The sequence below is a fragment of the Ammospiza nelsoni genome, chromosome 2 (assembly GCF_027579445.1).
Source record: "Ammospiza nelsoni isolate bAmmNel1 chromosome 2, bAmmNel1.pri, whole genome shotgun sequence".
Taxonomy (NCBI): domain Eukaryota; kingdom Metazoa; phylum Chordata; class Aves; order Passeriformes; family Passerellidae; genus Ammospiza; species Ammospiza nelsoni.
Genome location: NC_080634.1, coordinates 16,019,777 through 16,047,593, shown reverse-complemented (window position 1 = coordinate 16,047,593; position 27,817 = coordinate 16,019,777). Strand labels below are relative to the sequence as shown.

The following is a 27,817-nucleotide window of genomic DNA, read 5'->3' as shown; positions in this document are numbered from 1 at the left end:
TCCCTATGCCATGGCTTCCATGCCATCTGTGTTCCAGACTAGGAATGGCATGTGGTGCCACATGGCTGGACTTGCTGGGAATGTGGGTGCTCCTGCTTCCAGTGGCAGGAGTGCTGGGGCTGGGAAGGGCTATAGTATGATGGCTTTCACCTTTCTGCTTCCCTGGATACAGGGAAAGGCCAGGCTTTCATAGCAGAGCTGGCAGAAAGGGCAAGGAGAGAAGGATGAGGGGAGAGGGTCCCCCTGCACCAGCCACAGCACCCAACCATCTACTGTGGGTGTCCACTTCCAGTGGGATAGGATGCCAGGGATTCCCTTGGCTCCTTTTCCCAGGTGAGGATGCTGGGAGCAGTGCTGTGGCATAGTGAGCCCTGTGGTGCCAGGTTCTTGTCTTCTCACAGGTGCTGAGCATGGTGACATCTCTGTGCTCTCCTATCCCTCCGGCTATGGCATCCCTGGGAAGGGCCTCATCCTGGATAAGGAGCTCGGTCCCACATTCCTGGCTTTGCTTTGCCAGTCTAGGCACATGCCACACTGCTCTGTCATCATGCACACAGTTATTCACGAGAGCTGGAAGAGCGTTCCTCGGTGCTCCCAAATGGAAAGAAAGAAATCCTGAGTCGGCAGCATTTTCAGAGCTGGATGGGAGCCACAGCCTGAGCTTTTCCAAAAATAACACATCCCAGTCAGCACTGCCAATGGCAGCATGCCCACCTGCTCCTGGCCACGGCACCGTGGGGATGCCAGGCAAGGCCCAGCACTGGCACAAAGGATGGATAATGCACGGGCACAGGGCACGGGCTCACAGCTGGCAGTGTCACATCAGGGTGACACACAACCCACAGAGGGGCCTCTGTCCTGCACTCGTGTCCTCTCCTACCCCGACTGCAATCATGGAATCGTTTGGGTTGGAAAAGCTCGCTGGGACCATTGAGTCCAAGCACTCCCCCTGGACTGCCAAGGCCACCACTAACCCATGTCCTGGAGTGTCACATCTGTCCTTTTAAACCCCTCGGAGATGGGGACTCCACCAGTGCCAGGGCCGGACAATCCTTTCAGTGAAGAAAGCTTCCCATATCCAACCTAAACCTTCCCTGGCACACAGTGCAGGTGTCCCTGCAAGTGCCACAACTCTGCACGCGTGTCCTGCAGCTGCTCCCGGTATCCCGCCGGTCCAGGCTGCTCCCCTCTCCCACAGCCTGCCCTTCCTCCCAGTCAGAGCTCTCGCTTCCCGCTGCTCTTCCCGGTTGCAGCTCCGACCTTCCCGTTTTCCCCCGGCTCCTCCCGGTAACCCCACCCCCACCGACATCCCCCAACTCCTCCCTCCCGGCGCTCCCGTTCCCCCCATTTTCCCTCAGGTCTCCCCCGCTCCCGCCCCCGGCGCTTCCCGGCGCTTCCCGGCCCCGCCCCGGGCCCGCCCCTGCCGGTCCCATCGCGCCCCGCGCCCCGCAATGCCGCCCTAGGGGCTGGCGGCACCGGCACCGGCGGGCTGCGGCGCTCCGGGGCCATGTCGGGTGACGACGGCGGCATGTCGAGTCGCGACAGCGTGCAGATCCCCGACGACCGGGACTTCGGGGCGTTCCGGGCGCAGTGCGAGTCGGAGCAGGGCTGGAGCCTCACCTACAGCAAGGGCGGGGTGGGCGTCTGGGTGCAGCTGCTGGAGCCCGAGCGCGCCCTCCACAAGATCAAGGTGAGATCTCCCGCCCGGCACACCCTGGTGCACGGTGAGACATCCCCATCCACCCTGGGCACCCCCAGTCCGCGGTGAGACCCCCCCACCCGCCCGGCATCCCCCCGGTACCGGGGTACCCAGCAGCAAAAGGGGGGCACGGGGACCTGAGGGCAGCAGGGACCCTGGGGGAGATGCTGCACCCTGGGCTTGGGGGGAGGGAGGGGAACCCCACAGTGAACGGGCTGAGTGGGAGTTCGGGGGCTTAACCACCAGTCAGGGGTGAGGGGGAATCCCAGGGAATCGTGGGGTCCCTCAGGTGATGCAGCATCTTGGGGCGAGGGGGCTCTAGGCCGAGCTGGACCCTGATGGCAGCAGGGACGCCGGGACAGGTGGGGTTAACTGGCACAGCAGGACAAATGGGCAGTCTGGGGACGCCAGGACAAACACAACTCCAGCAGGGCCGAGCTAGGGACAAGCAGGCACCGCTGAGGACTGTGCAGGGACACTGGGGACAAACAGGAATCCCCAGGGTGTGTGGGGCCGTAGGTCCTGGGTGCTGCTTTCTCCCTGCTTCACCCATTGGGAATGTCCCTCCCATGCTTGCTGCACATCAGGGCTTGGCTTGGGGATTCTCTGGAGTCTGCAGCCACTGGCCTGCCATCACTGGGGTTGTCCCCCTTGCCCAGAGCTCCCTATGTCCCCACTGCATTTCCCCGTGGGTCCCTTCCCTCTTGGTGCCAGTGTGCTGGCACAGGCAGGTACACTCTTATCCTGGCAAAGCAGGGACACCGGCAATCAACAGACAACTTGAGACAGGAGCAGCGTAAGGATGGGGTTACAATTGAGTCTCTGGCAGGTGTCCCTGTCCCTGGTGGCACCTTCATTAAGCTATCCTGGTATAGTGGGTGGCATCATCCTTGCCGTGGTGTCGAGCCCGGGTGGTGACGATGGCAGTGGCAGCAATGACGACGCGGCCTGCTCACACACTGCTCTGCAGCAGCTGGCACTGGCCCTGCTGGGGAAACCTGTCCCTGGGGCACTGGCAGTGGCTGTGCCCGGCTCCTGCCTGGAACCACTGGGTTGCTTCCACTATAGTGTGTTGGAGGAGTCTGGGCTGCTGTGACTCAGGAACGGGTCCCTGTTGTGCCCTGGTGGCACCAGTGAGCCCTGGGAAGGGGGATGGTACTCTCTGGGGTATAGGGGGTCACTGGTGCCACCTGCACCCTGCCCCATCCCTGCAGAGGTGGGGACCCATATTGGGTAGGATGCAGAGTGTCCATCCTTGTGGCATCCAGGCATGATGGCACAGGCATAGCTCTGTGTGACAGTGCATCCTGACCCTCCCCTGCACCCCCCCCAAGCTCCTTGTGTCCCCCAGCCCTGCTGCTTGCACTTGGGGGTTGTATCCCAAAGCATCCCCTGGACTGAGGTGGCGCTTGGGTGCGTCCCCTGCCTGTCCCACAATCCCAGTGTGCCACGTTGGCGTGGCAGGGACCCAGCCCACTCCAGGATGTCCTGGAACAGCTGCTCCTGCCACCGCACCTGGAGCTGTCTTTGCCTGCGGGGGTCCCTGAGCCAGGTCCTGCCTCTTTTCATGCCCTCCTAGACAAATCCTGCTTGGAAAGGTCCTGCTGGGTGTTCATGTGTTGATGCCATGTGTGTGCCACTGGGTATTGGAGACCCTGTGGGGTAACACTCCTTCTCCCCACCCCGTGGCCCCCAGCAGCAGCCAGGCCCACCATCCCACCCAGGATGAAATGCTCCTGCTGGATTTTGAAGGGAGGGACACGTGGCATTGATGACGTGGCACGGCAAGGTGCAGCCCAGGGGTTTGCCCCTCATGCTGGGGGTCTCTGTGTGGGTGCTGGGCATTCTCTGCAGCTTCCCAAGAGCTGGTTTCCCCCTGAATTCATCCTGGATTCCTCCTGGATTCCTTGCCTAATTAAGTGGAACCTGAAGGTCTCGCCCTGCTTTGAGGCTGCCGCCCCCTCCTCCCCGCCCCCCTCCATTAGGGATGCAGCTCCCGTCTAACCTGTTTTCTGGAGTCTGGGAACAAGCTGGTGCCATGGCTGATTTCTCAGTGGGACATTTGGTGGCCTTGGGACTGGCTACAGGTTGGGGAAACCCAGCCAGGACACCCCATCCTACTCGGTGGGGCAGTGAGTTGGTACCTGGGCATCTGGGATCTCCCAGGGATGATGGTTTCCCCTCTAAATGGGCTGTCCAAAGGATGGCCAGGAGCCATCCTGTAGGATGCAGCAGAGGGGGGGTCTGGGGTGTTGGTAAAGCTGCCAGTGAGGATGAGCTTGGGGACTCCCTTGGTGGCTGCAGGCAGGGGTGGTGGGTGTCCCTTTGGATCTGCTGCTGTCCCACAGTCTGGCACCCATTCCTTGTTCCCTCAGGCACAGCATAACCCCAGCCCTGGGGACTTCATGTCTTTCTCCTCCACCTCCTCTTCCTCCTTCTCCTCCTCCTCCTCCTCCTCCTCCTCCTCCTCTTCCTCACCCCATTAGTCAATATTGACTCAAGGCTGGGGCATGTGTTTCCAGGCACTTCCCAGGTGGCACCATCCCCTCTCCTGCTGCGACCCTCCTGGCACCCCCCCAGGATGTGAGTCACCTGCAGGGCACGTCCTGCACTACTGGCCTGACCAGCCTTGCTGCTCTGGGAATCGTGCACCTGAGCATGGTGCTGGGTGCAGGGGGAGTGGGGCTTCTTCAAGGAAGTCATCCAGGCAGGCCCTCCCCAAACCTGCCCTGCAGCGGTGCCTGTTCCCAGACAAGTTTTTGGGTGAATGGAGGAGCAGGAGATGGGCTCTGTGGAACAGGGATGGGTCTCTGAGATTGAGGATAAGCACAGTGGGGTTGAGAACAGACTCCATGGGGCAGGGATAGATCTGAGCACGGTGGGGGTGGGGCTGGGCTCTGTGGGGCAAGGATGGGATTGAGGGTGAGTACTGTGGGGGAACAGACTCCATGGCTGTGTCCCACCAAGGGGCCATGTGAGGCTGTGCCCCATTGCTGGGTGCTTCTGTGCCTCTTTCCAGGGCTGGGGAGTCTCTAGTACTGTGTGCTGGGGTGACAGGGCCAGCCCTAAATCCTGAACTGCAGGGTCTGGGGGCCGGAGGAGCTGATGCTATCCCTGGGGATAAACAGGAGCCAGTGGCATTCCCAGGGACAGGCTGCTGGCTGCTCTCCCTGCCCCACAGTTGGCTCCAGCACCCTTGATCTCAGCAGATGCATCCCCTCCCTTCACCTTCTCCATTCTCCTTGTCTCCTCGCCTTCCCTGGATCTGGCTGCCGTAGTGACGGAGCAGCTCCCCACTCTGCACCCCTCAACCCCTACTGTATGATCCATGCTGCCCCAAGGCACCAGGCACAGGCTCCTCTTGGCTCCCCTTGTACAGGGATACCACTCTGGGGAGAGCACATCCACAGTGATGGGGGGCAGGTGGGAAGGAGGGTCCCTGAGTACCCAGGATTCAGCTCCACACTGCCTTGAGGCCCTGTGTGCCTGTGCTACAGGGATGGCTGGGATCCAGGTTGGGATCCAGGTCTTCTTGGAGGAGACTGCATTGATTTTATTTTTTTTTAACATCTGAAAGGAGACACCTCCCCGCCGCCACTTGCTGGGGCTTCCCACAGCTGCCTTCCCACTTGGGGGTCCCCATGGCCTCCTTCTCTCCCAGGGGTCCCCACAGCCACTCTCACGCTTTGGGATCCCCCCTGCCCACCCGGGGGTCCCAATGGCCATCCCCCCACCACGAGGTCCCCACTGCCACCCTGTTGGGGTCCCCACAGCTGAGCTCCTGCCCTGGGGGTCCCTGGCAGGTGTCTGATGGCCCCTGCCTTGCAGTGCAGGATGGAGTGCAGGGACGTGCCGGCGGAGACGCTCTACGACGTGCTCCATGACATCGAGTACCGCAAGAAGTGGGACACCAACGTCATCGAGACCTTCGACATCGGGAGGCTGACCGCCAACTCAGATGTGGGATACTACGCCTGTGAGGAGGGGTCTGGGGGTCTGGGTGCTCCTGGGGAGGGCTCAATCCCTGGGCAGCTACCACTCCACCCTGGGCTGGCATCTGGGGGTTCCATGGTGTGTGGCGTGGAAGGGAGGAGTCTGCATACCAGTTTTGGGGGATTTGGAGGGCAGAAGGGGATCTTGAAAGTGACTGTCTCACTCTGGAACATCCCACCTGGTGCTGTCTCTAGGGAGGTGTCCCAAGCCCCTGAAGAACCGGGACGTGGTCACACTCCGCTCCTGGCTGCCCATAGGCTCTGACTACATCATCATGAACTACTCTGTCAAGCATCCTGTGAGTTTAGCGGGGCACCGGGGGTGCTGTGATGCTGGGCTGGGGCTGGGGCTCACTCAGATCTTGGGGGGATAGGTAGGAGAGTTGAGGGGCTCTGCACAAGCCCTGCTTGTGGCTGGTGCCTCTGTGCCCCACCTGCCCTGCCAGTGACTTGTGCTCCCTCCCTGGTGCCCCCCACAGAAGTATCCCCCCCGCAAGGACATGGTGCGGGCTGTCTCCATCCAGACAGGCTACCTGATCGAGGGCACGGGAGCCAAGAGCTGCACTATCACCTACCTGGCACAGGTGGACCCCAAAGGTGAGAGAGGGACCCCCAGCTCTGTGCCCTGGGGCTCAGCACCCTCAAGTCCTTCCCTTGTGTCAGTGTGTGCTTGGGGGACCCAGTGGGGTCCTGGTGGAACTCAGGGGGGGCTTAGTGGGGGTCTCATGGGCTCTCAGTGTGGGCTCATTGGGAGTTCAGGGCCTTAATGGGGGCTGTGGGCTCAGTGGGGGCTCAAGAGTAGCTTGGGGGGTTCAGGGTGGGCTGGGGGAAGCTGAATGGGCACTGACTTGGACTTAATGGGGGCTCAGTGGGAGCTCAGCCTGGGCTGGGGGTGGCTCAGTGGGGATTCATTTGGGGGTCTGGCACTCAGGGCAGTGTCAGTAGGGCTTCAGGAAGTCTCAGGTTGAGCTCGGTGGGACTCAGGGTGGGTGCAGGAGGACCTGTGGATATGCTCAAGGTGGGCTTGAAAGGGCTCATCAGCAGGAGCACCTTGGGATGGAGCATGGAGCAATGTCAGGAGGAAACATCTTGGGCCTATTCTCTTCAAATCTTTCATTTTTGTGGCTTGAAGAGGGACCCAAAATGCTGAAATCACTGTTTTTGACCTCTGCAAGAGCGGAGAGCAGTATGGATTGAACCCTGTTCCCTCTCTAACCACATGTGCCCACTGAGAGTGCTGTTGGGGTCACACATGTGGGGGTCCTGGTTTTTAGGCACTGGGGGGATGCTGGGGGTCCCACTCCCAGCTGCCCTCCCTTCTCTCCAGGTTCCTTACCGAAGTGGGTGGTGAATAAATCCTCCCAGTTCCTGGCCCCCAAGGTGAGTCTGTGGCACGGGGGGGGCTAATGTGGGGTGAGGGGTCTCCGTGCCCATCTCCCTCTTCCTCCCAGGCGATGAAGAAGATGTACAAGGCATGCCTCAAGTACCCTGAGTGGAAGCAGAAGCATGACCCTCACTTCAAGCCCTGGCTGTTCCCGGAGCAGAGCCGGCTCCCAGCCCTGGCCCTGTCCGAGCTGTCCCTGCAGCACGCGGATTCCCTGGAAAACATCGACGAGAGCTCCCTGGCCGAGAGCAAGGAGGACCGTGGCGAGGGCAGCGACGAGGACAGCCTGACCTGATTCCCCTGGGAGCTCCTCTCCTCGTTCCCCTGGCTAGGACAGCCTGACATGACCCCCACCCTGGGGGCTCCTCTCCCTATCCCCCCACTTCCAACATGGTTTGTGTCTCTATCTCACACACCTGTACACATGCACCCCCACTTTGGGTTTCAGGGGGACCCCCCTCATTGGTGTACCCCTGTCTGGGGACAGCAGGGACATAGTGGGTCCCCCAGGGTGAGAAGTTGGGGGTTGTCTGGTCGCTGAGCCCTTGTGGGACACTGGAGTTGTCCCTATAGGTGGCAAACCCAAAGTGACCTTCAGCTTTTGGGGGAGGCAGAGGAAAAGGGGGGCCCTGTGCCTGCTCCTCAGTCTTGGAGACCCTTCCACTGCACTCCCCCTCTGCCCCCCATTCCTGCTCCCCATCTCTCTATTATGGTCCAACAGAATTGCCTTCATCCCATGGGATCCCCACCCCCAGCAGACAAGTACCAGGGGGTGCTTGGGCACCTGCCTGCACCTCTGGGTGTGCAGAGGGGTTTGGGGGGCTTCTGGCACCTCCTGGCATGCTGGGAAGGAGGGCCTTTGGGGTTTTTTGGCATCTCCAAGCATGTAGAGGGGAAGCTTCTAGGCTCCTGGCACCTCCAGCATGTTGGAGGGGATGTTGGGGTCTTACCTTCAGGCATGTGGGAGGAGTTGAGGGGCTCATGGCACCTCCAGATGTGTTGTGGTGGGCATTTTGGGGGCTCCTGGGATCTCCATTCATGTTGAGGGAGGGTCTTATGGAGTCTCAGCATCTTCAGGTTTGTGTGGGGGAGATTTTGGGGTAAGTTCACACCTCCAGATGTGCCCAGTATCTCTAGGGGCTCCCAGCATCTTCAGGCACGTTGAAAGGACTTGGGGGAGGCTCCTGGCACCTCCTGGTGTTCTGTGGGTCTCTGAAGGCTCCTGTCCTGTCCCCTGCCTTTCTAGGATGGGGACCCTTTCCAAGCTGGGTGCCTGGACCCTTCCTCCACTGGAATTTGAGGCCTTGACTGGGGGTTTGGGAGCTGGTCTTTGGCCATGCTCCTGCCTCCTCCTTTTCTGGGGGTGCACAGGGACATGGGAGATTTTGTACCTTGTACCAGAGTTGATTATTTAGGAATAAAATAATTGAATCTGGCATGGGAGGGATTTGGCCTCTGTCCCACCTTCGTCCTTTGGTAGCCATCCCTGTCCCCACAGTGCACTCAGACAGGGGGTCCCTGCTCATGGTGGTTCCTGGGGGGACCCTCAGGGGTTGTGGGACCCTCACCTCCAGGGGGGCTCTGGGTGATGGTGATGCCACCAGAGGGTGGCAGAGAAACCCCTAAAATGAATTTACACTGGGCACTGATTAGGCATGAGGCCACACACTCCTTATAGTTGGTTTTCCCACAGCCCCAGCCAAGACAGTACCACCAGCACATTTCCCCCAAAACCTCCTCTGGGAGAGGAGACGTGGGGGGCTGAACTTTGGGGGCACTCTGGGGGAATACATCCTGGCTTCTCCAGGAGGAGAATACTGGGGAACAGAGCTGGCACTGCCTGGATCGTGGAGTCCTGGGATTCTTGTCTCCTCCTGGGGTGCACCCAGGGACAAAGCTGCTTGTGCAACCCATCTCTGCTCTCCCAGTGCTGTGGCACCCCAACACCTCAGCAGGCCCCCACCCTTCTGTGTGCCCCAGCAGGATCTTGGTGAGTGGCATTGTCCAGCATGTGCCATCCTCTGTGCCTGTGTCTCTGTCACCTGTGGGGCTGGGGTGGGCACTAGGGACTTGCTTCCCATTTCTCCTGTTAATTTCCACCTCCTCCCACCCTCCTGCACTGCTCCCAATTAAAAATAGGACCCAATTAAAAAGGAACCTGGCCACCACCCACCTGGCAGGTTGGAAATGGAGCCGAACTGGATACAGGACACACTGCAGCAGCTTGAGCCAGGGGGACACGGAGCAGGACAGGTGATGGGGTAAAGCCCCTCGTGGGGAGGGCTTAGCTCTGTCAGCTCTGGGAGGTACAGCTGGAGACCCAGAGCTGCAGGACCAGAGCTGATGGCTCCAAAGGGAAATGGAATATGCTCTGGAACATGTCTGGTGCCAGGGGTCTGAGAAGAGCTGGGGCACAGGTAGGATATGTGGAGGGGGGCAGTGATCTAAGGGCTGTGCTGGGCACATCCTCAGGGACTGACTGACAGGGGTCATCTGTGAAATGCTGCTGGGAAGGGGTACAAGGCTTCAGCCCTTCAGGGATTAGGCATTGCTGCAGGCCCCTGGGGTCTCAGACAGGACTTTGTTGTGTGACACCCCCAAAGCGGGTAAGGCCATGGCACCCTTATCCTCTGCCAAAGGCTCTGGGAGGGTATCCCCCCAGGTGGATCCGAAGGTCTGGGAGGGTATCCCCCCTGGTGGATCCGAAGGAGAGCAGGGATGTGTGATTGGGTCTGGGGAGCAGGATGGGATAATGTGGGGGATGTGATGGCTCCGGGGAGTGGGGTAGGGAGCGGTGGTGGGCTGATGGAGTAGGGGGGATGCAGGCAGTAAAGGAGCTTTTTGGGGTATTTCATGCTGGCCCCCAGGCCGAGCCCCCCTGAGCAGCAGCACCATGGCTGGGCTGTGGGGCTGAGCCTGGCCCCCCGAGCAGTACCATGGCCGGGCTGTGGGGCTGATCTGGCTCCCCGAGCAGCAGCAGCATGGCCGGGCTGTGGGGCTGATCTGGCTCCCCGAGCAGTACCATGGCCGGGCTGTGGGGCTGATCTGGCTCCCCGAGCAGTACCATGGCCGGGCTGTGGGGCTGATCTGGCCCCCGAGCAGCAGCAGCATGGCCGGGCTGTGGGGCTGATCTGGCCCCCGAGCAGCAGCAGCATGGCCGGGCTGTGGGGCTGATCTGGCTCCCCGAGCAGCAGCAGCATGGCCGGGCTGTGGGGCTGATCTGGCTCCCCGAGCAGTACCATGGCCAGGCTGTGGGGCTGATCTGGCTCCCCGAGCAGTACCATGGCCGGGCTGTGGGGCTGATCTGGCTCCCCGAGCAGCAGCAGCATGGCCGGGCTGTGGGGCTGATCTGGCCCCCGAGCAGCAGCAGCATGGCCGGGCTGTGGGGCTGATCTGGCTCCCCGAGCAGTACCATGGCCGGGCTGTGGGGCTGATCTGGCTCCCCGAGCAGTACCATGGCCGGGCTGTGGGGCTGATCTGGCCCCCGAGCAGCAGCAGCATGGCCGGGCTGTGGGGCTGATCTGGCCCCCGAGCAGCAGCAGCATGGCCGGGCTGTGGGGCTGATCTGGCCCCCGAGCAGCAGCAGCATAGCCGGGCTGTGGGGCTGATCTGGCCCCCGAGCAGCAGCAGCATGGCCGGGCTGTGGGGCTGATCTGGCCCCTCCTGCCCTGGCCTCGCGTGGGCGAGGGGCCGAGCAGGGGGGGCTGCCACCCCCGGAGCCGGCAGCCAGCGTGTCCCGGTCCCTGAGCGCCGGATGAAAGGACCATTGTCCCAGGCTGGGCAGCCGTGAGGGCTGGCCATGGACACCCCACGTCCCCTCTGTGTCCCCCCGCCCTCCCACTCTCCTTCTTACCCCCCACTAAGACCTTGGGAATTGTGCGGGGAGGCAAGAAGCCCACTCGCAACCCGTTCATTATTTTTTTGGGGAAAGTCCTGGCAGCTTTCCCCTTGAATCCTGTTTCCATGAGGCAGCCAAAGCTCCGTGCAGGAACAAGCCCGGGCCTGGCAAGGGGGGCCCGGAGTGCCCCCGCCCCGGGAAGCGCCCCGGCATCCTCTGGGAGCCGCCGCTGCCACCGGACAGAGGTACCGGGTGCTCCGGGGGGCTGCGGGGGCACCCCCGGCTCGGGCGGGGACAGGGGACATGGGAGGGGGGACACTCTGCCTTCTCAGCGCCCTTTCTCTCCTGGGGGAGGTTGTGTTTCTTTCCACGTGTTTCTGTGGGCACACAGGGGGGCACTGGCGATACTGGGAGCTGCTGGGGCGGTGGGGGGAGTAGGGATTGTTCCCCGGCTCAGTGCAGCAGTGGTGTGCCCCCCCAACCCTCCCGACTGGGGTAATCGTGCTGCAGATTGCCCCGGTATACCCCAGCTCAGCCCCGGTACTCCCCAGCCACATTCCAGTACGCCCCAGCTGGCTCTCAGCACACCTTACCTCGATCACAGTATGCTCCAGTTCACCCCCAGACCCCTCCACCGCAATCCCAGCACATCCCAGCTCAACCCTGGTTCAATTCCAGTATGCTCCAGCTGCCCCCCAGGAGACCCGAGCTCAATCCCAGCTCACCCCCAGCACACCCGAGCTCAATCCCAGCTCACCCGAGCTCAATCCCAGTTTACCCCCAGCACACCCCAGTTCAATCCCAGCTCAACCCCAGCATGCTCCAGCTGAACCCTGCTACTGCTCAGGTGCCCCCAAGCAGACCCCAACTCATTCCTAGCGCACCCCCACTAAATCTCAGCACACCCCAGTTCACCTCAGCGCATCCCAGCTCAAAGCCAGTTCATCCCAGTTTAATCCCAGTATTCCCCAGCACGTCCCAGCTCCTCCCCAGTATATTCCAATTCACCCCAACACCTCCCAGCTCAATACCAGGACATCTCAGCTTAACCCCAGTTTAACCCCAGCCTTCCCAGTTCACTTCCAGCATATCACTGCTCTCCTGAGCAGACCCCAGCTCAGCCCCAGTATAAACCAGCTCAGTCCCAGTCTCCAGGGAGCCCTGGCATTGCTGATAGCCCCCATTCCTGTTGCCCGGTTAGGGTGAGTGACATGTTGGGAGACACTAGGTGGTTGTGCTGCCTATGCCAGGAGTGAAGCTGGGACAAGGGGACCCTGAGGGCCCAGCTGGCAGATTTGTTTTCTGCTGGGGATCTGGCATGTCCCTGTTCATAGCCAAAAACCAGCGTCAGCTGCTGGCCCCTGCCAGCAATGCCTGTGCCGCACTAACCACCACCAACAGCACCCAGATGCCAGCTGATGCTGGTAGTGGGCTTCCCTTGCCTTCCTCCTCCTCTTCCTCACTGCTTCCCAGTCTGTCTGGTGAAGCCTGGAGCTTTGCCAGTGCTGTGCAGCTGGAACTGGGATGGTGGTTGCTTTGTCCTGCAGTAATGGCAAGCTGGTTCCACGGGACACCTTCACACTGCTGGGGCCATCAGGTTGGGGTTTGGGGTGCCCAGGGGCTGCACCTGCACGGCAGGTTCCTAGGTCCAGCACCACTGCAGGGACAGCAATTTTAATTTGTGGGTTCAGCCCCAAAAGCCAATTTTTGGAGGCACAGGGCTGAGTGCTAGGGCTGGGTGGCTATTCTGGGGTGCTGGGAGAAAGGCAGCAAGGAAAACTCCTCCAAGAGCTTATGGTGCCTTTCTGGGGGTGCTCCAGCAGCTACTGGGGATGTGTTTTTATGGGCCACAGCCAGGACATCAGGGATAGAGATATTTAGAGCAATATTGAGGATGTGTTTGCTGCCAGAACTTAGCCTCAGAACAAGGTGAGCCCTGGAGATTTTAGGGGTGTCTCGTGGGAGGCAGGGAGTAATGCAGCTCCTGTGGCAGGACTCTGGCTGTGGGGGGTTTGATGCTTGGGGACACTTTGCAGATGGGTCCCCCAAATCTACAGATGAGGGAAAGCCTGGCTGTGTAGAAAGTCTTTCACAAAGGGGGAGTGGGTGCATGTGTTTGGCAGTCCCTGTGCTTCTGTCTCTGCTGCAGCATCCCCTGCCTTGGCTTATCTGCAGTCCTGTGGTGGCCAGGGGGATCCAGGGGATGGCCCCAGTATGATGTGACCCTGCTGTGGGGGACAGGGCCTGTGCACCCCAATGAGCATGAAGCAGAGGTTGGAGAGCATCAGGGCTGGAAAAGGGTGCACCCCATCCACAGCTGGAGGGGTCACCCCTTCCCACAACACTTTCACTTCCTACTTATGAGAAAGTGAAAGAGGGACCTGCATGGTTGTAGTGCTGGTAAATGGGGCTGATTTCTCATGGAGGAAGGAGGTGCCCTGCTTCCCAGGGACCCATCAGGGACAGAGTCCCATCCTCTGCAGCCAGGCTGTTGGCACAGCCCCCCCCAGCATCACCAGACCCTGGGACACTGGGGCTCCTCTGGGGTGGCTGTGCACGTGGGGTTTGGCTTCCTGACCTAGTTTGCTGGCAGCTTCCATAAAGTGTGTCAGGAGCTGAGAGCATTCCAGTGGAACTTAGTGGGTAGTGACAGCATTGCCAGATGTATTTACCCCTTTTCTGGCTGGATTTCCTCATTTCTGGTCAGATTTACCACATTTTTTTTACTGGATTTGCTAATTTCTGGCTGTATTTGCCCCTTTTCTGGCTAGATTTTTGAGGCAGGCAGCAACACCTTGGAAGGGAATGCTGTTCACTGATGCAAACTCATCTGTTTGTTTGTGCCACAGCCTGGGACATATTTCACCCTCCCAGGTTTTGCTTCCATGGAGGAAGGGGAATGCAAGTGGGACCTTGGGGAAGTGAGGAATCCTCAGTTTTCCTGCCCCCTTGTTCCTAACTCCTCACCCACCTCATCACTGCTCACCTCCCACCCTCTATGCACACAGAGCTGGCTTGAAGCAGCTCCCCTGTCTGGGCACACCCTGGTGTGTATGTGTGTGTGAGCCCTCTGGCTTCTTCACATGAACCACCTGGAAATGGCAACTCATGGCAGAGGGAGGAGGCTCCAGAGAGGCAATTCCACCTCTGGATTGTGATTCCACAAGCCTGAACTTGATCCCTGAACAGCGCCTGGGGGGTTTGAATATCATTTGCAATTTCTTTGGCTGAGAAGATCTTGAAAATGAAAAAGCCTCACCTTCCCAGGAAATACCTTGGGTGCTGCTGTGCAGGTGGGCACCCACTGAGGTGGGGTGTGGAGGGTTTGGGTGGGAAGGGGTCTGTGGAGTGTGGGGTAATCACTGCTTGCTGAGGATCCTGCTTGGGCAGTTTCGGGGTGAGGATGTGGTGCTTTCGATTCCCAGCTGGGTGGGGAATCTGCAGTGGTCCTGGGAGCTCTGTTGGGGACATCACATTCACCCTCTGGATCCAGCAGGGACACTGGTGACATTGGCCTTATTCTGGCTGTCTGTGGCTTTAGTGCTGAGGATCTCTCCTTAATTTAGGCAGGAAAGGGTAAAAATTGCTGTGGTGTGGGTCTGGTTGCCCAGTGCTGCTGAAGCTTGGTGGCTGAAGAAGCCCCTTCCTCCTGTTCCCACGGGTCCTTCTGCCACCTGGCTTTACTCTGGTGGGTTACAGCTTACTGCCCTCTCAGGGAATCCACAGGGGTCCTGGGGTGTTGGGACATGGCAGCCACCTGCCTGCTTGTCCCTTTCTGCCCAGTGGCCAGAGCTCAGCTTGTCCTGCAGCCCCACAACGCCCTGTCCTTGGTACCTGGTTCCTGCTGCAGCAGTGCTGAGCTCTCACTTCCCAGAGACCACCCTGCCTGGCTCTTCCTTCCTCTCCTGCTGAAAGCCCTGCCCCATCCTTCTGTCACCCAGGGCTCACAGCACCTCAGATCCAGCCTTCTCATGGCAGCTGTGGTCAGTGCCTCACCACACTGAGGCCTCACAGCTCTGCTGGGCTCTTGCACCACATCCTAGCTCAGAGCTCTGCTCGGCTTTCCGGAAAGTTCCCATTGCTGAGGTGGCGTTTGAGGAAGTGCCGGGGCCGGCAGAGACCCCTGGGCAAACCTCCAGTGCTCCAGCTGGACCACGGGCAGGCTGGCCACCTCCTGCTGCTGCTGCTGCTGCTGAGCCCAGGGACCTGTGCTGGTAATGAGCTTTCCTTGATTTCCCACAGAGCTGGGCAAGGGGAACGTGGGGTGCAGCAGGGTTTGCCTGCACTGGAGGAGGAATTGCAGTGGGAACTAGGTAATCAAGTGGGTGCCAAACACCCAGCAGGGCTCCTGTGCTGGATTTTCCTGGCTCGTGGCCACTATTCTGTGGCAGGGAAGAGCTGTGGGATGGCCACCACTTCATTACCTGGTGCCTGGGTGCTGAGTGCAGCTCTGTCAGTGACATCCTGATGGCCTTGGTCACACTGCTGGATTCCTGGCACGTTGTTAGGGGTAACAGTGATTACCCAGGGGAAGCTGGAGCCAGTGAAGGAAGCGTGCTCGCCTGTCACTTCAGTCAGAGCCCATAGCTTCCATGGCATGCACAGCTCCTTAATCAAGCAAGCCCAGCCCTCATTAGTGCCCTACCTGAGGGCTGGGAAGCCCATGGCCCTGAGAGAGTGGTGGGATGCAGTGGGAGAAGGGTGGGCACACCCCTGCATCATGGGGGGCTACTCTCTGGGGCCAGCATGCTCAGCTCTGCTGGGGGAAGAGGTGAATCCCAAATGCTCTCTTGAGCTGAGGGCATCTGGTGGGCTGGGGTAGCTGCAGAAGCCTCCAGAAAAGCAGCCAACACCGAAATTTGGGGAGAGAGGGGCTTGCTGAGCCCCTTGGTCCAGAAAAAGGGAACCAGCACCAGGCACCCCCAGATCCTTCATCCCCAGCACTGTGAGAGTGAGGGCTCTGTGGGTTTGGGATGGGGCTGAGGGGTATTTTGGCATTCTAACTTATCCCCCCAGAGCACCAGCCACAGTGCCAGGGTGCTGGCAGCCCTTGCCATTCCCTCCTCACACCATTTGTCCAGCCTTTAAGTCTCTTACAAAACAGCCCCTGTGGTGTTGCCTAATCCCAGGGAGGAATGCAGTGGGTCAGCACTGGGAGGATTTGTGCTGGGCAGGGGCCACAGCCAGGGTCACCCCCCAAACCCCAGCAGCCAGCTGGGTCACAGCATCTCCCTGTCTTGGTTTTGCTTCTGGAATATCCTCATCTTGTTTAGCACAGAGGTTAAATGATTAATGATTGGAGGAGGGAACCTAGCAGAGGCCTGATGAATTATTTACTTGGTGAGGGCAAAGGGCCCGACAGCAACGGGAGCTGCCAGCCTGGCACACCGGGGACTTTCCTCACTGGCGTTGTGTCCCCATCCCTGTCCCTGGTGAGCAGCAAGGAGGGCCCTCAGCCACCCCAGATAGTGCTGGGACAGCGCCAGTGGTGAGTGCTGGTGCAGCTGTCCCTTCCTGCCAGCTCTGTCCCACCACTGCATCCGTGTCCTGGCACAGCTGGGGATGCTGGCACTGGTGTCAGTGGGTGACACTGGTGGAGATTCCTTGGCTCTAGCCAGGACAGGGGGCATTTGTGGGAGCCCCATCCTGCTGTCACTGTGTTTCTCTCTGCTCCTCCACAGCCAGTGCCCAGCTGGGGTGGAGCCTGCCTGTGCTGGTGCCACTGAGATGTGGTGACAGCAATGTCACCCAGCACTATCACATTTTCAGTAATAGATGAGGGCTTTCTAGGTGTGGAGGTGGAAGAAAGAATTTTATTCTGAATCAGGGATTTTTGTGGTGCTGGGACCAGGGATTTTATTCTGAATCAGGGATTTTTGGGTGCTGGGAGGGTCCTGGGTGCTGCTGATTTCTCTGGTGCTGCCAGCAAGGAGCCACAGGGGTCAGCCAGCGCTGTTGCTCCTTCCTTGGACACTTGATCCTTGGAGCCTGAAGCAAAGCCAAACTGTGCCAGGATGTGCCAGGGAAGTGGCACTGTGGCCACACCCCAGCAGCACCACTGGCATGCTGGTGTCTCCAGGTGCAGGGCTCACTGGCTGCAGGGACCCTGGCAGTGTCCAGTTTGTGCTGGCTTGAGAGCGAGCTTTGCTCAGCTGTGCACTTTGCACCGAAACCGCAAGTGCTGCTGAGGGGGGCCTGCCTGAGTCACAGCAAATGTGACTCTGACAGCAGATCAGACTGGCCTATTTACAGCTCCAGGAAATCCTCTGGCTCCTTCTTAGCAGGTCTAGAGAAACCTCCAGCAAACACAAAATAAGATGGTGCCGGGGTCACGAGCAGCGCTGTGTGTGCCAGCGTGACGGGATCTGCCTCCTGCCTGGAGCCTGCTGAGGCCGTGATGCTGGTGGGTGGGAAGGGCAGGGCATCCCATCTGCTGCTTGGGGGATAACAGGGATTTGCCCTGCCAACAGCTATGGTGTGGGATGGGTGTTCTGCTGCAGGAGCTGGGACAACAAATGAGCCCCATGTGCCAAGCTCTGGATGCCACAAGGGCACTGTGCTAGGTGTGAGCACCAAGGTGCTCTGCCAGCACTCCAGGGTGTGGTGCCATGCCAGAGCAATGCCAGGGACAGACAGGGCTTTGGAGCTGGGAGCAATGCTAAGGACAGACAGGGCTCTGGAGCTGGGAGCAATGCCATAGTGGGCATATGGTCTGTGAGGAGGGGTTTGGTGTGGTTTGGGTTGGGGGCTCCAGTGACAGCACCCTGCCACGGGCTGTGATAGTGACAGCCTGGGAGAAGGGACAGCCTTCTGGATCCAACTGTCCATGTCACCCTATCCTGGCTTGCTGCTGTAAACCAGAGGAGCTGCATCCTAGAGGGTGACAGCCCTGAGGTGCAGCTAACAGCTCCCCTGCCCTTGAATCATGCATATTCAGGCACATTCCCTGATTATCCACAATGTGGATAATCCCCTACTGCTCTGTCCCACAGCCCAAATGTCACCCCTGGGACCAAGCTGGGGCCCCATGGTGCCTTCATCTGTAAAGGGATGACCTCTATGTTTCAATGCCTAAACTGGGACCCTCCAGCATTTCCACACCCCTGCAGCCCCCCAGTTCAGGAGTGGGTGATCCTGGGGGCACAGCATGGTTGGAGGCTGGGAATATTGGTTTTGGGACTCCAAGCTTCACCTGGTGTGTGTTTTGGGACTCCAGGCTTCACCTGTTGTCTCCATTCCCAGGTCCTGATGTCATCCTGAGCCTTGCTGGCAGCACAAGATGCACTGAGTGGTGCAGGTTTCCGTGGCCAGCCCCCTGCCATGGAGGAGGAGGGATCCCTGCCGGTGTCTGCCTGGCTGTCTGCCGTCCATCTCGACCAGTATGTGGAGAGCTTCCAGCAAAGCGGGCTGTGGTCGGTGTGGGACTGCCGGGCTCTGACGGACGAGGGGCTCACCCGCCTTGGGGTGCTGCTGCCCGGCCACCGCCGCCGTATCCTCCTGGGCTTGCAGAAAGCTTTCGCCGAGGCGCCGCCGCCCGCAGGGACTCAGCAGCCCCCTGGCACCAGACCTGTCCCCATGAAGCGCCACATCTTCCGCCCGAGCGCTGCGGCAGCGCCGGAGCCGCGGGAGCCCCGGTGCCCGCCGGTGCCCGCTGGGACCCCCCCGCTGGAGCCGGAGAGGGGGGCAGGCTTCCCCCAGCTGCCCCCACCCATCCCACCGAGGGTGGGCTGCCGCCCGCCCCTCAAATTCTCGCCATCGCTATCGGGGGACAACCCCGAACCCCCCCTTGCATCCTGCAGCCATCTCCCAGCCCTGGAGGACCCCTCTCCAGCAGCCTTTGGGGACAAGCCCCCCGCCGACAGCAGGGCCAGACCCCCACTGCCGGCCAAGAGACACCAAGTGGAAACCAAGTGCCAGAGCCTGAAGGGCCCCCCAGTGCCTGAGCGCCCCCCCGTGCTGCCCCCCAGGGCTGTGTCCCACAGGAGGTAAGGGGGGGGGGCAGGGACACGGCCCCAAGGTGGCCGAGTCTGTGTGGAGGACTGCTGGGATGTGGGTGGGACCCTTGGGGTCACAACATGGCTTGCCTATGCTCTCCCCAGACCTTAGAACATGTCCTGGGGGTACTCCCTGCCCCAGTACATCCCATGGGGGTACTAACCCTTCCCCCAACCCCAGCACAACTGCTGGGGGTACCCCCAACCCCAGTACAACCCATGGGGGTATCCCTAGCCCCAGTACATCCCATGGGGGTACTAACCCTTCCCCCAACCCCTGCACAACCCCTGGGGTACCCCTGCCCCAGGGCACGGCACATTTCCCTACCAGCACCGGGGTGGGGGGTGCTGAAATATTCATTTTAGCTCTAGCTGGGTGTATCCACCCTGCTCATCCCAGTCAGCCAGGTCACCCCAGCCTGGCATGGGCTGGGTGCCATCCCACAACAATGCAGAGCCCTGCCTTCCCCCCACCTGCAGTGTAGGCAGTGCTGAAGCCTGAGGAACTCTGGACACCAGTGGGTGCCAGGCAGTGAACTGCCACACACAGGGAGCATGGGGCAAGCTGCTGCCAGCTGCTGTGGCCAGGTGACATGGGAGCAGGCTGGAATTTTGGGACAGCAGCACTTGCAGCCCCCCCTTTGATGTCCCAACCACCCAGTGCACTCCCAAATCCTGCAGAGCACAAGCAGATGTGGGGATGAGGACTGGGAATGCAGTTTGGAGGGGGCAGACAAGCTCCTGGGTACCAGCACCCTCCCAGAATGAGGTGAGGGAATGTCACCAGGCTGGTGTGGCCCCTATGCCCCAGGAGTCCTTCCCTGCAACCTCCCCAGGACCCACAGACTCTAAGGGATATGCTCCTGGAGCTGGGGGGGTCTAGGTGGTCCCCTCAGGGGGGTCCTGGGAGTGAGGCTGGGTTTGTCCTGACTGAAGGTGATGGATGGGACCATCCAGCTGGACTGATGGTGTTGGATGTGTGCAGTCAGGATGAGAATGGGAGGGCTGGGTTTTCCCTCCAGCTTCCCATCTCTGTGTCCCAATGGCCTTTTTGTGGTAAGGTGGGTGGAGGTGATCCCTCTGCCTGTGCTGGATGTTGGATGCCAGCTGTGCCAGTGTTCTGGTTCTTGCCATGCTGGTTTGGTGCTGGGTGTGCCATCGGTTTGGTACTTGCCATGCTGGGTGTTGGATACCAGCTGTGCTGTGGGTTTAGTGCCAGCTGTGCCATCGGTTTGGTACTTGCCATGCTGGTTTGGTGCCAGCTGTGCCATGGGTTTGGTGCCATCCGTGCTGGGTGCTGGATGCCAGCTATGCCAGTGTTCTGGTTCTTGCCATGCTGGTTTGGTGCCAGTTGTGCCGTGATTTAGTGCAGTCTGTGCTGGGTGTTGGATGCCAGCTGTGCCGTGATTTAGTGCCATCCATGCTGGGTGTTGAATGCCAGCTGTGCCAGCGTTCTGGTGCTGGCCGTGCCGCGGGCTCTTTCTGCCCATTCTGAGGATTTGCTGTTAGCCATGCCTCTGCTTCGGCCAGCTCAGGAAGTTTTGCTGTTTTTAGCCCGCAGGAAGTGCGGGGGTGAGAAGCTGCGCTCCCCGCCGGCCTCCCCCGGCCCTGCCCGCGGTGCCGCTCGGTCCCCCCGCGGTCGCTGTCACCTGCCCAGGTAGGGGGGCACGGCGGGCGCGGTGCCGGGCGTGCCGCGCAGGGGCGGCCGGCGGGCCCGGGGCGGAGGGATTTTGGGGATGGGATCGAGCGCTGCCGGCGCTACCGGGTGCGCCTCTCGCCGTGCCGCTGTTTCCTGCCCTGGCCTGTGAGCCACGGGCACTGCCGGTTCCTGCTGCCCGGGGACTCCAGGGCATCCTGCCGCGGGACAGGCGCTGCCCATCCTGGCACGGCACCCCCCAGGCTGCGCACTGGGGGCCGGGATTGCCCCCCGGAGCCGCCCCGCGGGATCTGGGGGTGCGTAAGGGTCCCTTTGGAGCTGCATTGTGAGACTCGGGATGGGATGGGCCAGGCGGTGGCTGAGCAGCACCCCCCGACACAAGGGTGCTCCCGTGGCTTGGGGGACTCTGGGGACACTGTGGCAGAGCCCCGGGGACTGTGCCACTGTGGGACAGCTGGGTGGCCACAGGGCCCCGGCGCCTGGTGTGCTGTCATGCACTCATAACATAGAGATACCTCAAGGTATGTGTGGGTGCTTGGTAGCAACAAAACAAAATATGTATGGGTGTGTGTGTGTATATATATATTTCTCACATAGGTCTTGATGCTGTAGTGAATATATCCAGGAGTCTATCTGTGCACCCCTATGTATGTTATATGTCTATTATGTGGATATATTGGGGATTCAGAACTAACCAGCCAAACCCCAAAATTCTGATTTCAAAAGTCACTTTAATTGTATGACCAGGAATATATTTGCTATAGGTAGGTTTTTGTTTTGAGAACATTTTAAAAATAAAGAGCTGTGATTTCCTAAGAAATTCTTCTCTCTGAGGGTGGTGAGGCCCTGGCACAGGCTGCCCACAGAAGATGGGGCTGCCCCATCCCTGGAAGTGTTCAGAGCTGGGTTGGATGGGGCTTGGAGTAACCTGGGGTTGTAGGTGTCTCTGCCCATGGCATGAGAAAAGCTTTAAAGTCTTTCCCCAACCAAACCATTCCATAGTTCTGTGGCTCTTTGGCCCGTGCTGGTGCCTGGCCATGCCCTGGCTGGAGGAGGTGCTGTGGGGCAGGACAGCTGGCATGGACAAGGGGTGCATTCAGCAGGGTGAGGGTATGAGTCACCCTGTGGTGGGTTTTGGGTCCCAGCTCTGTGTGTGGGGCAGCCTCTGCTGGGAGCTTGGGAAGCAATCCACACTGGGGCTCCCTGCAGTGATGGGTGACTGGCCACAGTGCCCTGTGCTGGGTCTGAGGGAGCCCCACAGCCCTGGGGTGCTGCTGTTGGCCCCAAACCCACCTCCTGTCCCCTGGGGTGCCTGCAGCCCGTGAACATGAAATGGGGGGTTGGGGGGATACTGCTGGGCTGCCCAAGGACCAACCACAGTGGGGGATGCTTGCCCATGTTGGGGCTGATGGCTGCTCATGTCTGGATGTTCCTTGCCCATCCAGCTGAGCTGATGCCCACATCAGGGTGATGCTTGCCCAGGTCTGGATGGTACCTGCCCACATCAGGGTGATGCTCACTGCATCCAGGCTGCGACTGGGGCTCTTTGCCATCAGCTGTGAGGCAGCTGCATTGGTCTGCCCCTGTCTCTGAGTGGGAATGAGACCCCACCATGTGGAGATGGAGGTTCTCACAGGGAGGGATCTCTGAGAGTGAGGGCTGAGGAAGAGCTGGAGCAGCCCTGTGTATGCAAACAGCCTGGGAGCAGAGCAAGTGACCTGGGCATTTCTGGGGTGACACCATCCACCCATCTCCCCTCACTTCCGGCTTGCTGCCGTGGTCCCTGGTGCTTCCTCCTAGCTGCTTGCAGAGCCATATTGTGGTTTCCTCCAGGCCATGTTCAACTCTGAGTTCTCACCACCCCCCCAAACCCGGGGCCACCCCAAGCATTTCTGTGCTAGGAGGTGACAGGATCGTCCCAGCCCTGCTGGGTGTGGGATGTGTGAGATACCACCTGCCACGGGTTGATGGCAGCAGCTGTGTCCAACACTGGGAGCTCTCTCACCACTTCTGCACTTCACGCCACCCTTCCAGTGCCAGCAGCGGGGCTGTGAGCCCCCCAGTTTTGGCCATTGATGGCTCAGACCTAGACACCCCACAGAGGATCCCATGAGCATGTCTGCATCCTGATTGTGGGATAAGGCTGTCACTGAGGGGGGGCACACCCTCTCCATGCCCAGGAAGTGATCTAGGGATTAGAGCAGCCCCCTGAGCAGCTGGTGTGGAGAGGGGGTTGCACAAAGTGATGTCCAAGGAGGTGATGACAGAAGACTCATTTTGGAGGTCTGGGTGGCCTGGGCAGGGGTGGTGGCCTGGGCAGAGCTTTGGCTTTGTGGTGATGGCTGTGGGAGAGCTGCCCTCTCTGCCCCCCTTAGAAGAGAGGCCTAGATAAAGGGTATAAAAGGGTAGATAAGGCGTAAATAGATAAAGGGTAGCATTAAGGTGCTGCTCAGATAAGGGACAGCACATAAGGCACTGGTTTGCCACTTGTCTGATGGCAGAGGTGGCACCAGGCAGATCCTGCCTGGAGCAGGACTGGCATCCTTTGGGCATGGCTGCAGAGGGGTCTGGGAAGTGCAGGGGGTGATAGGGCACAGGGGGTGACAGGGCACCCACACTGCCCCAGGGAGCCATGGGGGGACCTGAAACCCAGCGATGCCACAGCAGCAGATGGTGACAGGTGGGGTGGGCAGAGCAGTGGGGAGGCTGTTTTGGGAAACTGGGGTGTTATTTGTGCCTGAGCTCTGCGGGTGCCCATCCTGCTGGTCCCTGGGATGGTGGGGCTGGGGCTGCACAGGACTGGGGCTGAGCCAGAGCCCTTCTGAGCCTGAGGCTTGTCATCTCACTGCTGGCCATGGGGCTTGTGTTGCAGCCCCCCACCCTCACCCCAGGGGACAAACACCATCCTGGGTGGCTGCATGGATGCAGAGCCCAGCCAGGCTTGTGCTGGAGGCTCTGTGGCTTGTGCACTGTCACCTCTGTGTCTCTGGGTCTCTGCACACCTGGGTGCTCTGGCAGCTCCTGCCTGGTGGTGTTGGGAGCGGTGCTGCTCCCCTGCCCGTGCTCCCCTCCTTCCCTGCCATCATTCCCTAATGTATGGATGGTTGTGGCTGGTTCCCATGGAAATGGCTGCTGAGAAATGAGGTCAGGCTGACCCAGGGAGAGCCAGCACTCCCATCCTTCCCTGCTTCCTGCTCCAGCCAGGGAGAAGCTTCTTCTGCAGCTCACTCCAAGCTAAGGGAAAGCTCTTGTGCACCAGCCATGGTGCTGGGAGGCACATCCCCAGAAACCATGGTGTGCTGATGGCATCCTTGGCCATGGAATCATGGCATCACAGAATGGTTTGGATTGGATGGGACCTTAAAGCTCGTTTAGTTCCACCCCCCTTGCCAAGGGCAGGGACACCTCCCACTAGACCAGGTTGCTCCAAGCCCCATCCCACCTGGACTGGAACATTTGCAGGCATGGGGCAGTCACAGCTTCTCTGGGCAACCTGTGCCAGGGCCTCACCACCCTCAGAGGGGAGAACTTCTTCCCAATACCCAGTCTAACCAGCTGTTCCTTTTTGTGGTGCAGTGGGAGGTAGCTGGGGCAAGGATGGGGATGGTGCCAGCATGCAGCTCCCCTGGGGCTCACCTCCCTGGGGCTTGGGGTGGATTTCTGCCCACTGCCTCTGCCCTCTCCCTGCATTCAGGGATGCTTCAAAGGTACCTTGTATTTTTATACCCTAGAGAAACTTCTTAATTTCCTGCCCTTGAAAACACCATTACCCCAGAGGTTTCTATTGATTGCCTGTCACTTTACAGTCTCAGGAAGGCAGGAAGCAAGGAATAGGAGGTAGGAGTGGCTGAGCTCAGCTGCTCGGGCTCTGTGCAGAAGAGGACAGTCCCCCATGGTCCCTCTCCCCACTGGTCACGGCTTTGGGGCTGGGGGCATTCGTCACTGAGCCAGGAAAAGCTCCATTTCCAGAATTTCTTGCTGCTGTAGCAGCCACCCTGGACCTCTAGTGTCCACTCCACCATGAGGAAGCTGGTGGCACAGAGCACCCCTAGGACTCCCAGGACCCCCATCCTACTCAAGGAACCCTGCAGCCACTTGCAAAACAGCTAAGGAAGCAACTCTGCCATTGTTTAGACTGGAGGAAAGAAAACAACCTGCTCTGGGATGTAGCTTCAAGGCTGTGGGTGGCTTGAGGTGTCCCAGAGTCAGATAAGGATCCTGGGCTGTGAAGCACACACAGGGGAGTGAGGCTGGATGCCAGGAAAACATTTCCAGACTACAAAAGTAGTCATATAACCCAAGCACAGGAAAGGCTTTACCCCGGGGTCTTTGGGATTGCTTTGTGGGTCTGGGTCTGCTGGGGTTTGGTCCCTTTTGGGGGTTCTCTGTGACCCCCCTGCAGGTGTATCAGGGTTGGGAAGCGAGGCAGGGGCTGGCACAAGGCAGTGCTTGCTCCTCTCCCCCACAGCATCCCTGTGAAGGAGGAGGTGCCCATCACTGAGAGAGCAGCCAGTGCCACCCTGTGCTCCCCGCTGCCCCCGCCCCGCTGCAAGGCGCCAGCACCGACGCCACCGGCACCGACGCCACCGGCACTGCCCTCCAAGGCCAGCCTTCCCTTCGTGCCAGAGTTTGGTGAGTACCAGGGGGCCTCTCCACTCTCCCCCTGTCACAAATCCTGCCTTGGGATAGCTGGCTGCCAATCCATCAGCATCCATCCCGTGGGTGCTGTGCCTGCCTTCTTGGCAGTTTGTTCCTCTGTCCTTGCTGTGGTCTCTTTCTTCTCTATCCCCTTTCTTGTCTTCTGGGCTGGGAGAGTCAGGGGTGCAAGGCCTGGGCTGGGGGATTTAGGGTGTATGAGGACTTCAGGGAAGGGGTGTAAGACCTGGATTGGTAGTTTCAGGGGATGGGAGATGTGGACTGGGGGTTTGGGTGCAGCCTCTCCTAGGGCAGAGCAAAGGTTTCTGTGGGTGCTTCCAGCACCCACACTCACTCACAGAGGAAAAGTGAACCTATTGGGAGGTGAAATGCAGATGTCCCTGATTCTGGAATCCCAGAATGCCTTTGGATCTCCCTCAGGGTGTCCCTGGGGCTCAGCCAACTGCAGTGAGCAGTGCTGAGCTGGGGACCCCCATGGAGAGCTGAAAGTTTGGTCTCAGGGTGCAGCCCTGGCTGGACTGTACTTCAGCTGGAACAGCTCTGCTGCAAGGAAGGGGAAGGGCTGAGTTGTGTGGGGTGCTGGGTGCCTCTCAAGGCCAGCAGCCCTGCAGGAAGCAGCACTGGCTTAACTGGGACCTGGGATGTGTTTCAGAAGCTGGGAGAAGCCGTGGACAGGTTATCAGGACAGAGCTTATCTGTTTGTTGGGGGTGCAGGGAGGAAAGCTGCTCCCACCCTGATGGGTTTGGGATGCAGAGTTTGCAGGGTGTTTCTGTGGTGCCAAGGTGAGCACCTACCTGCACCCCTCAGCCCCCTGAAGCCTGAGAGCATCCTCACCTGCTGCCAGGGCCCAAACACCATCATCTGGGTTGTGGTTTTGGGAGGAATCTGATCCAGATTCTCAGTGGGATTTGGGAGTGGGTGTCTGCCAGGGCCAGGCTGTCTGGGACCATTTGTTCCCTGTGGGGTTACAATCCTGACCAGGACTCCTGCTGATGTGAGTGCTGGGGGAGGAGGAATCATCTCTCACTCCCATCATCCTCCGGGATCGCATTTCCACAGTGCACAAGCTGGGGAGCTGATAAGGAATGGGAGAGGAGGGAGGGGAATCCACCCTGGCAAAGCAGCTGTGGAAAAATCCCCTGGGAATCCCCAGCAGAGACAGGAGAGCCTGGATGGAGCCATGGTGCTGGGGCTGGTGTCACCAAGTCCCCTTCTGGCGAGGCCAGGAGTGTCATGACAGTGCTGGGAGGTGCCACTAGCGGGACTTTGCCCTTTCCCAGCTCTTCCCCAAACTCCTTGATAAAACCTTTGTTGTCACAAGAATGAGGTTGTTATTTGCCAAGGGCAAAGCAAAGGGAAGCCAGCCATGTTTGCATCATCCTCCCCACAGGCTCCAGGCTAGCAGGGGGAACTGGGACCCCTTGCTCCACCCCAGCTGATTCCCAGTATCTTCCCTCTCCTTTGTCAGATGATTCAGACTACGAGGACTCGGCGTGGGAGGAGGAATTAGCCAGACCGACGGGGGAGATGGCCAAGGTTGGTCCCACCATGGGGCTGGAGGTGGGCAGGAGCTAGCAGGGTGACTGGCCCTAAGGACAGGTACCAGCCTTGGGATGATCCAGAGATACTGGTTAGGGCTGCAGGAGCATGTTGGCAGTGGCTAGAGAGGGGTTCTGCCTCACTGAGCACCCACTGGGTCTTCCACAGGTCTCCAGGGAGTAACCCACTGTGTCTCTCAGGGGGGCTGGAACTCGGCTCTTCAATGTCCTTGGGAAGTTTCTATCAGGTCTTTCAGTGGTGCTGGGACTCGAGGGTCCCTGGGGAGCACCCAGCAGGTGTCACCCACGTGTCCCCAGGAAGCACTCACTGGTTCCTCTGCGGTCTCTGGGGAGCACCTCCAGCTGTGCAGCACACCACACAGAGTGTGTGCTAGTAGACATCTCCAGCACTGCATCTTGAATATAATCCCTAGATTGTGAATTTCTATCTGCCTCCCTCACTCTCTGGGGTGGGAACGGATGGATTTGAGGAGTCCCAGAAGTTGCAGAGCTCCCTGAACATCTGAAGCCCCATCTACCTTGGCTTGGAAACACCATGGCCAAGGAGGCAATGCCAGATTTCTCCTGAAGCTCTGACATTTTTAGCTGCTATAAATGACTTTGCATCCCAAATCCCAGTGTTCAGCTCCTCACTTGGCTACACTTTCCTCTCTCCGTGAGCCTCAGCATGCCTCTTCCTGGGCACCCTGGCACTGTGGGCGCCCACTGAGCTGGGGGTGGGCTGGTGACATGGCATTGTGTCCCCTCTCCTTCCATCCAGCCTGCACCCTCACGGTGCAGTGGTGGCACCAAGGAGACCCCAGGTGTCACGGACATATTTTAGAAAACTCCTTTTGCTAGGATTTTTTCTTCTGAGAAGCTGAGAGGCCTCAGAAATGAAATGTAAACAATGATTATCTGCTGCTGTGGAATGCAACAGGTGCATCTGTGATTGGTCTCATGTGGTTGTTTTTAATTAATGGCCAATCACAGTCCAGTTGGTCAGTCTCTGGTCAGTCGCAAGATTTTATTATCATTCCATTCCTTTCTATTCCTTG

The 27,817-nt window shown here is 59.6% G+C and overlaps 2 protein-coding genes across 3 annotated transcripts in view; both read left to right on the top strand.

Annotated features, from left to right (window-relative positions):
- Positions 1-1,432: 1,432 nt before the first annotated feature.
- STARD10 (StAR related lipid transfer domain containing 10) lies at positions 1,433-8,511 on the top strand. Its single transcript, XM_059466817.1, has 6 exons — positions 1,433-1,690; positions 5,528-5,675; positions 5,887-5,990; positions 6,171-6,288; positions 7,019-7,071; positions 7,143-8,511. The coding sequence occupies exons 1-6, from the start codon at positions 1,508-1,510 to the stop codon at positions 7,368-7,370; spliced, it is 834 nt and encodes a 277-aa protein (XP_059322800.1). The 5' UTR covers positions 1,433-1,507; the 3' UTR covers positions 7,371-8,511.
- Positions 8,512-18,233: 9,722 nt separating this feature from the next.
- The window catches only part of ARAP1 (ArfGAP with RhoGAP domain, ankyrin repeat and PH domain 1), a 28,594-nt gene continuing 19,010 nt past the window's right edge, over positions 18,234-27,817 (top strand). For both annotated transcript variants that reach the window (XM_059466560.1, XM_059466559.1), the window contains exons 1-3: positions 18,234-18,898; positions 25,033-25,196; positions 26,690-26,757. In XM_059466560.1, coding sequence (XP_059322543.1) covers positions 18,234-18,898; positions 25,033-25,196; positions 26,690-26,757 — 897 coding nt within the window. The remainder of the gene's footprint in view (positions 18,899-25,032; positions 25,197-26,689; positions 26,758-27,817) is intronic.

What these genes read in the sequence shown, in the direction of transcription:
- STARD10 (XM_059466817.1), top strand. Translation starts at nt 1,508, where the DNA reads ATGTCGGGTGACGACGGCGGCATGTCGAGTCGCGACAGCGTGCAGATC. An exon ending in GGCACAGGTGGACCCCAAAG is followed by an intron (nt 6,289 to 7,018) that starts GTGAGAGAGGGA and finishes CCTTCTCTCCAG; the next exon opens with GTTCCTTACCGAAGTGGGTG. An exon ending in CCCAGTTCCTGGCCCCCAAG is followed by an intron (nt 7,072 to 7,142) that starts GTGAGTCTGTGG and finishes TCTTCCTCCCAG; the next exon opens with GCGATGAAGAAGATGTACAA.